Here is a 9,454-nt window from a genome sequence, read left to right on the forward strand (position 1 = left end):
TTATTTATACAAGAGTTACTGGCATAAAAAGCACGTATCTTCTCTTGTTCCATGAGTATAAACGCAATCTGCGTCACGGCTGGATAAATTGCACTTCCGCTCACAAAATCCATGCCAATACCAAGCGAGTTACAACTAAGACCTGCTTTTCATTGGTCTTAAATGTCTCGATATGCGCTGCATGAAAGTGTCACTTTTGCACATGTTTTCAAGGACACACCTTAAATATTGCCACTCCTCTCACCTCAGAGCTGAGATTAGTCAGGTCAATTGCTGAACCATGTGCATGTGGTGGAAAATGCCAGTGTCAGTTTTTACATACTGAAATTGCAAACCAACCTGTGCTTGCCCTGCCATAACGCCAGTCGGAAATAGAGCCCCACATCTCCTATGATCAGTATCTTTCAAGCTGAGAGCAGACTTGTTTAGAAAGAAAAGTGTGTTAGCAACAATAGAGTAGAAAATAATATAATTACTTTATTCCATCTACATCACCTCAGTAAGGTAAATATTCAACTGTCCTTGTTCTAGCCTAGGTACTGTCTCTCTAAAAACAGGTATTTACACAATCCTATTTCAAATGACAAGTTAACAAAAGGTTAATGAGTGGTTAATTGTCCTCTTACCCAGTGGTGAAGTGGTGCCAAAAAAATCCCAAACAGGAAGAAAAGGTGCCCTGTGTAATTGTTTTATTGTGAAACAGTGACATACACTCTAAATGACCTAAAATAATAGAATCTATATTGGTCTTTCACAGTCAGGCCAAAACGTAGAGATGGAAAGAGGCCTCATCACTGTATCTGTGCCATTATGGGCAGCGCCACTGAGCCTATCTCCATTTTGAAGTAGCCAATTTTATTCCTCACGATTGGCTGATCCCTCCTGATGACCCGGTTGCAATAAGTGTTTCCCCACAAATCACATTTTGGATCATTTGCGCATAGGCCTACCACTGTGTGCACATTGCGAAAATGTGAAGCAATAATAGTTTATCAACATTTTAAGATAAACATTCTGATCTGTTCCATCAGCCTTATTGATGCAGTGTATACCTCCACTACACTACTTTGATATGCATCGTGGGGATTAAGAAGTGTGTATACTCATTGCCCACTGGCGTTATGCCCACCTCCAGAACTCCACTGCTCTTACTACAGGTAATTTCACATGATAGCTAAAGTATGGTCCCCTGTGTACATCTTCAATTTTTTTTTATTTAACTAGGCAAGTCAGTTAAGAACAAATTCTTATTTACAATGACGGCCTACCCCGGCCAAATCCTAACCCGGACGACGCTGGGCCAATTGTGCGCCGCCGTATGGGCCTCCCAATCACGGCCGGTTGTGATACAGCCTGGAATCGAACCAGGGTCTGTAGTGATGCCTCTAGCACTGAGATGCAGTGCTTTAGACCGCTGCGCCACTCGGGAGCCTTCTCTAGCCACACTGTTCCGATTTCTCCACATTGTGGACACTCCTATGTCTGATAAGGCTACTCCGGAAGGAGAAGCTCTTGTAACATAGTTTGCACTTGAAGGGTCTCTCCTTGGTGTGAACGGTCTGGTGCTCCTTCACATAGTTTGCCTCAGCGAAGCGCTTCCCACATGTGGAGCAGGAGTAAAGCTTGTCGGCGTCCGTCCTAACGCTCAGCCTCTCACGTTGTGACCCAATGACACCAGAGGAGGTAGAAGCAGGTGCCACCACCCTCAGGTGGTTAGTCTTTGAGCTCCCTCCTTGACCTCTAGTCATTGTTTGGGTGTTGTTGGGATTGTGTGCTGTGTTATAGGATAAGTACCTCTTGTGGTGAACGCCCATCCTGACCCTGTCTGTATTAGTGGGGTAACCATGAGGTAACTGAGGAAGGCTAGACCCAGGTCCAGGCTTTCTATGAACCCAGTCACCAGGCATTAGAGGAGACTCTGAAGGAGAAGACAGATTTCCTGATAGACTACCACCAAGGGGGTCTCCCACCACTCTCTGTGAAGGCTGAAGCCCAGGGTGACCTGCTCTGTTCATCATGGATACTATGGTGTTTGTATCATAGGAACAGGAGGGTCTATCTCTATCAGCCCCAGGCCCTGCTTCATCCCTGCACTGAGACTGTGAAGAGAAGGGTCTGGACTGCAGATTGGATCCCTGACTGGAGACTCCGTCTCTCTGATGACCACCAGGACTGAGGTTGTTCAGTCCACCTGTCCACTGGTTGTGTTCTGTGTGGTGGAGTCTCTGTCCCTCGTGGTTCGGTCCTTGTTCCGACTCTGGAAGGAAGAGTGATGGCCCCTGATCTACAGTTCTGATCCGGGGCCAGGGTTTGTGACCAGCCACCTCAGAGGTCCAGTATTTCCAGCCAGCAACACCGGATATCAGCAGGTCCTCATGGACTGCAGACTTTAAACACAAATTGAACAGAAAAGTATAAAGTTTTACATAATAAACTTTGCTGTACACACAAAAATATGACATTATAAAATGTTTACCACAGTCAAGCCCATATTAAACACTGTGATTCAAGTACCTAACAATATGGAGCCATTGGAGTTTATTATAAATACATAAATATAAATAATGTCCATATGTGTTGATAAAAAACAATTGTAATGTTTGGTTCCACTGCGATAAGGGAAACTCAGTCGCTGCAATTATTTAAAAACTTGTCTGTCAATTTTGTAATTCAGTTCAACAAAATGGTCATACAGTTAAATCTGGAACCTTCACTTTGATAGAATATATTTGTATATATTTTGAAGGAAAAATGTAATAAGACACTTGGTATTTCACTATAAACCACAGCATCAAAGAGGACAAGGTTCTCACTTTTCATCAGTGAATCATTTTTACAGACACCATCACACCAACCATCCCCATATCATCTACTCTGCCTCATCATACACAATATTTCCTCACTTCCCTACTACATCCAAAACCAACAGAATTAATTACAAACTAACTAATACTATATTACATGGGCCGTGTGCATTTCCTGTTGGTGTATCCCGAGGTAGCTCCTCTCTGAGAACCTCTTCTCGCAGTGTGTACAGGCAAACAGCTTCTCTCCCGTATGGACCTTCAGATGCATCGTCAGATGGTGCTGGTGGGAGAACCTCTTCTCGCACTGGGGGCAGCTGTAGGATTTCTCCCCTGTGTCGACCCTCTGGTGCCTCTTAAGGTTGGATGTGTCTGGTAAACTGTCCCGGCACAGGTGGCACCCGAATGGTTTCTCCCCCTTGTCCATCCTCTGGTGGATCTCCACCTGCTTGGGGACAGTGAAGGCTTTCCCACAGAACGAACACAGGAAGCACTTCTCCTTGCCACTATATCTGCTGATAGCACTACTACTGTAATTTGTCAATGGGCTTGTCTGAGGTCTGGTTTAACAGTAGGAGAGTGTGAGGAGGATGAAGGTCAGGGAGTGTCTGTGTTGTCTCAGGGTCCATGTTCCAGTTGATAGATCCTATAGAAGGCAGGCTGAAGGCAGCACCTGTTAGTGGGTTAACCTGAGGTGCCATCAGTCTCTCTGAATCACAACTATAGGAGCAGGACGGAGCATCGCTAGCCGAGTCTGTGTCTGTTCTCTTCCCCTGCATACGGACACCTCCCTGTCTCTGCAGACCAAATCTACACCTCGCCCTGGCCTCAGCTAGTCTGTTGTCACGGAGACTAAGTTTGGTTGTGGTTTTGTGTTCGTCAGTCTGTTTCTGGTTGTGGTTAACAGTGTTGTTCCCCAGCCCAGAGTTGAGGACGCTGTCCCATCCACTGACCTCCACTATGTCACCTCTGGTCCTGGCCTGCTCAGTGATGTCGTCCCCTCGACCCTTGGCTGCACCCGTATGGTAATCCAATATGGCCGCCCAGTCGCCTCTGTTATCCTCCAGCCAACCACCTTCAGGAAGAGTTTAGAAAATAGACTTTACAAACATGGCAGAGAAAACTCTACATATGGATTTTTTTTGTCGTCAATAATAGCCAGGTGCATCACTATTCCCATTGAAGATCTATTACTGTATGTAGGCTATATGTATTTCTCCCTTACCTTGTTCCCCCATCTTTAGTCCACTCAGCAGGTCAATGCTCTCTGGTCTGTCTTCTATTGTCTCCTCTTTGACCAGCAGCAGATCAGGTTTCCCATCCTCCATGTCTACTGACTGTAAGAGATACAGAGTGAGAGGATGTTGGATCAAGACATCTGATATGAGCACCCTGCTATGGAGCATCTTCTGATTGGACAATGAGTTATTAATCAAGACCTGGCCCTTATCCATACCTCAGTGAGACTGTGTGTGGTCCTGTGTTGCTCAGTTGGTTCCTCTGTGGGTTCAGGAGGTTGTGTAGTCTGGTTGTCCTCCCTGATTATGGGCCCCTCAGGGTTCCCCAGACCCTCCTCCTCCTCCTTCACCAGCAGCACCTCTGGACCCTCCTCCTCCTGGAAGAGACAGGTGATACAGATTACAGACATACTCCCTCAGGTACGTACACACAGATAATAAACACACTTTCAACATGGAGTGTTTACCCATCCCCACTATGTTTGAGTCCTATACTGTAGTTACAGAATGACTTCATTGTTGTTAAACCCATCATGGTGGATATAAATATGATGTTGTGGGTAAATAGTCAGCTATGATAAGTCAAAGGTCATCAGACAAACCTGACTAAACTATTTTGACGTGTACAGTAGGTGTTTGTTAGTGTGTGGGTATGTGTGGGTATATTTAGTAAGTGTATATTGGTTAAAAGCCGCTGTCTGGTGTATGCAGAATAGGGTGAGATCAGATGTGATGTATACTAAAGAGAGTCTCAATGAAAGTCTTACAATGAAAAGTCCCATTTTGTGTTTATTAAACAAACAAGTTTTAACTTACACCATATGAAAACCACACATACGTCTCAAAAAGAATTCTGCATTCATTTTGTCATTAAACGTGTCTTGGGGAAAAAAAGAGTAATTGAATAGAAACAGTGAAATAGGCATTTATGAACATTATATATCCTACACAGTACAAACACAATATGTAACAGACTTTTTAGGCTTATATATGCCTTATATATATCACACATTGTCTAGATGCAATATTCTACCCAGGAATATTCAACACTGAAATCTGTTACCCTTGTTATTCCAAATGAATCTGTGGATGCGAATCAACCTGTCTTTAAAGGAATACTCAGCGTTATGAGGTTTCTACGAGCAGCACTGCAGATATTGCGATGAGTGAGATGCAAGACTTTGTTCTCACCTAGTCACAAAGAATATCTGAGCATGTGCACAGCTGTGGGACCAAAACCGCAGAGAAGTATAGCCTCTCGCTTCAACGCTCTTAGTTGTTGCGCAAATTGACCCACTACTGCTGTTTTTACTTTGTACTTCTACATCATTTGAGTCTAGAGATTTGCTGAGTCTACCTGCAGCCAGCTCCAGGAAGAGTCTTGGTGGTTCCAAACTTCTTCATTTAAGAATGATGGAGGCCACTGTGTTCTTGTGGACCTTCAATGCTACAGAAATGTTTTAGTACCGTTCCCCAGATCTGTGCCTCGACATAATCCTGTCTTGGAGCTCTACGGACAAATCCTTCGACCTCATGGCTTGGTTTTTGCTCTGACATGCTCTGTCAACTGTGTGACCTTATACAGACAGGTGTGTGCCTTGCCAAATCATGTCCAATAAATGTACTTTACCATAGGTGGACTCCAATCAAATTGTAGAACTTTCCTCAAGGATGATCAATTGAAACAGGATGCACCTGAGCTCAATTTCTCATAGCAACGGGTCTGAATAATTATGTAAATAAGGTATTCCTCTTTTCGCATTATGGGGTATTGTGTATAGATTGCTGATGATTTTTTATTTATTTAATCCATTATAGAATAAGGCTGTAATGAAACAAAATGTGGAAAATGTCAAGGGGTCTGAATACTTTCCAAAGGCACTGTATATGCCTTAAATATCACACCATTTCTGGATGTAATATTCTACTCAGGAATATTCAACACTGAAATCTGTAACTCTCGTTATTCCAAATGCATCTCTGGGTCTTTTCTGCTGACAACAATAAATTCATCTTTGTCTTTAATGCAGGGTTTAATCTAAACATCAGAAGCTATCGAGTGGAACGGTTACTTTCCATGTTATAGAGTGGAATGTTTTTTCTGCTGGTGTATCCTGAGGTAGCTCCTCTCGGAGAACCTCTTCCCGCAGTGCGTACAGGCAAACGGCCTTTCTCCCGTGTGGACCTTCAGGTGCGTCTTCAGCTGGTGCTGGCGAGAGAACCTCTTCTCACACTGGGGGCAGCTGTAGGGTTTCTCCCCTGTGTGGACCCTCTGGTGCCTCTTCAGGCTGCAGGCCTGGGCGAAGCGCATGTGACACTGGGGACAGCTGAATGGTTTCTCCCCTGTGTGGACCCTCCGGTGGATCTCCACCTTCTGGGGGCAGCTGAAGCCTTTGTTACAGAACATGCAGAGGAACCGTTTCTCTTTAATATTGCCTGATGTGGCTCCCCCTCCCTGAGCCTGGGCTCTAGCCCTGTCGTTTGAGTTCAATACCTGATCGAAAAGGACGAGGCTGTGTGAATCTGAAGGCCCCATCGAAGTGGACTCTGGGTCGCGATCCTTGAACGTGTGTAAAAGGGAGTGGGTGGCAACATTTAGATTTGTCTCTAAGCTTCCACTGTAATCAAAGAAATCTTTGCCCTGTGAGTTTCCGTCCCCTAGGTGACTATCTGCATTCCATGTGGGAGGAACGTCACCCTCCACTTTCACAGTCACTTCATCTACAATCAGACCCTCCCCTTTCTTATCTAGGCACCCTTCAGAGTATACACTACTACTGTACCGGTTCCAGTCCCCTCTAGACAGATCAGTCTGGGTCTCTAAACCCAAGGATATGTTGCCAGGGTCCATCTCTGTAGTGTAAGAACAAGATGGATCATCACCGCCAGTGTCGAACGCATCACCATCAACATCTCCACAGGAATTAACTGTCCCCTGGTGAAATAGCGGTAAATACTCTGAGCCGGGAGCAGGAGGACAGCCCAGTCTCCCCAACCCGAGTCTCTCTGGGTTTGATCTGTGGTCAGCTCCTGTGTGTACAGTTAAAGTCTTGGTGTCTGTCTCTGACTTGAGGATGGCGTTCGGCGTTCCACTGACCTCCGTGATGAGGCATCGTGTCCTGGACTGCACTGGGGTGGTGGTGTGGTCCTCCGTGGCTACAGGGGGCACTCCAGACTGGATGTCTCTGTTGTGCCGTGGGTCCTCCACTCCTTCAAACCTCTCCAGCTTGACCCCAGGACCTGCAGCCTCTGCATCTGCAGACTGACACAATAAGAGAGGTTATTACCAGTACTTCGTAGGGAAGTCTCACAAGTTCCCCTATGGCAGGTAAATGAGGATGCACTGTACAAGTGAATAACTGAGGGGAGCCCTACTGAAATAAACAGGCACATTTGATTTACAAAGTAACTCTCATTCTTTATGCACCACTAACCTCGATCACAATAACGTGTTGGGTTGAGGTTCCACTCCCCTCATCAACAGTGATTGGTTGGTCATCTCTCCATGTATTGTGTCCCCCTGGCTTCACAAAGCTCCTGTGGCCTCCAGTGAGATGTCCTTCACCTGAGAGTGGGGGAAAAGTGGTGGTTAGGTTAGATACTGTAAATGCTCAAGGCTATATTGTACAGTCGTGGCCAAAAGTTGAATGACACAAATATTAATTTTCACAAAGTTTGCTGCTTCAGTGTCTTCAGATATTTCTGTCAGATGTTACTATGGAATACTGAAGTATATTTACAAGCATTTCATAAGTGTCAAAGGCTTTTATTGACAATTACATGAAGTTGATGCAAATAGTCGATATTTGCAGTGTTGACCCTTCTTTTTCAAGACCTCTGCAATTCGCCCTGGCATGCTGTCAATTAACTTCTGGGCCACATCCTGACTGATGGCAGCCCATTCTTGCATAATCAATGCTTGCAGTTTGTCAGAATTTGTGGGGTTTTGTTTGTCCACCTGCCTCTTGAGGATTGACCACAAATTCTCAATGGGATTAAGGTCTGGGGAGTTTCCTGGCCATGGACCCAAAATATCGATGTTTTGTTTCCTGAGCCACTTAGTTATCACTTTTGCCTTATGGCAAGGTGCTCCATCATGCTGGAAAAGGCATTGTTCGTCACCAAACTGTTCCTGGATGGTTGGGAGAAGTTGCTCTCGGAGGATGTGTTGGTAGCATTCTTTATTCATGGCTGTGTTCTTAGGCAAAATTGTGAGTGAGCCCACTCCCTTAACTGAGAAGCAACCCCACACATGAATGGTCTCAGGATGCTTTACTGTTGGCATGACACAGGACTGATGGTAGCACTCACCTTGTCTTCTCCGGACAAGATTTTTTCCGGACGCCCCAAACAATCGGAAAGGGGATTCATCAGAGAAAATGACTTTACCCCAGATGCACTCACACCTGCCTGCTGGCATTCCTGAGCAAGCTCTGTACTGGTGGTGCCCCAATCCCGCAGCTGAATCAACTTTAGGAGACAGTCCTGGCGCTTGCTGGACTTTCTTGGGCGCCCTGAAGCCTTCTTCACAACAATTGAATCGCTCTCCTTCTTCTTCAGTTCTTGATGATCTGATAAAAGGTTGATTTAGGTGCAATCTTACTGGCAGCAATATCCTTGCCTGTGAAGCACTTGTTGTGCAAAGCAATAATGACGGCACGTGTTTCCTTGCAGGTAACCATGGCTGACAGAGGAAGAACAATGATTCCAAGAACCACCCTCCTTTTGAAGCTTCCAGTCTGTTATTCGAACTCAATCAACATGACAGAGTGATCTCCAGCCTTGTCCTTGTCAACACTCACACCTGTGTTAACAAGAGGATCACTGACATGATGTCAGCTGGTCCTTTTGTGGCAGGGCTGAAATGCAGTGGAAATGTTTTTGGGGGATTCAGTTCATTTGCATGGCAAAGAGGGACTTTGCAATTCATCTGATCATTCTTCATGACATTCTGGAGTATATGCAAATTGCCATCATACAAACTGAGGCAACAGACTGTGAAAATTAATATTTGTGTCATTCTCAAAACTTTTGGCCACGACTGTACACTATTGGCACTGTCAACAACTGGCAAGGATGTAAGGTAACATGTCTCATAACTTATTGATATACTATTCATTTATCAATATACTGTATTATGTTCCATGCATCACATTGTTTTCATTGAGTAAATAGGAAATGCAGTAAAACAAGAATCTGGTTATAATATGATTGTGTCTTTGCACATTATAGCTAAATAATTTGGGGAATTATTGCATACTATCCCCAAAAAATCCTAGACCCAATTATGGGTGCAGAGGGGAAAGGGGGACGGGCCGCAAAGTCTCGGCCTGCTGCTAAATGTACTGTACCTCTTGCCATTGCTCTGTATCGGACACTACTGGGACGACTGGTGAGGAGGCGCTCTCGCAT

General features: G+C 45.0%; 2 protein-coding genes across 2 annotated transcripts; both read right to left on the bottom strand.

Moving 5' to 3' along the window:
• Positions 1 to 1,364: 1,364 nt before the first annotated feature.
• On the bottom strand, positions 1,365 to 6,121 carry LOC115191598 (zinc finger protein with KRAB and SCAN domains 1-like). The gene is made up of 3 exons (XM_029749386.1): positions 6,115 to 6,121; positions 3,758 to 3,879; positions 1,365 to 2,387 (listed from the first exon to the last, which is right to left on the bottom strand). The coding sequence occupies exons 1-3, from the start codon at positions 6,119 to 6,121 to the stop codon at positions 1,437 to 1,439; spliced, it is 1,080 nt and encodes a 359-aa protein (XP_029605246.1). The 3' UTR covers positions 1,365 to 1,436.
• LOC115191599 (zinc finger protein 627-like) lies at positions 5,872 to 9,454 on the bottom strand. Its single transcript, XM_029749388.1, has 3 exons — positions 9,394 to 9,454; positions 7,477 to 7,643; positions 5,872 to 7,304 (listed from the first exon to the last, which is right to left on the bottom strand). The coding sequence occupies exons 1-3, from the start codon at positions 9,452 to 9,454 to the stop codon at positions 6,123 to 6,125; spliced, it is 1,410 nt and encodes a 469-aa protein (XP_029605248.1). The 3' UTR covers positions 5,872 to 6,122.

Source organism: Salmo trutta, chromosome 4 (genome assembly GCF_901001165.1).
Source record: "Salmo trutta chromosome 4, fSalTru1.1, whole genome shotgun sequence".
Lineage (NCBI taxonomy): Eukaryota > Metazoa > Chordata > Actinopteri > Salmoniformes > Salmonidae > Salmo > Salmo trutta.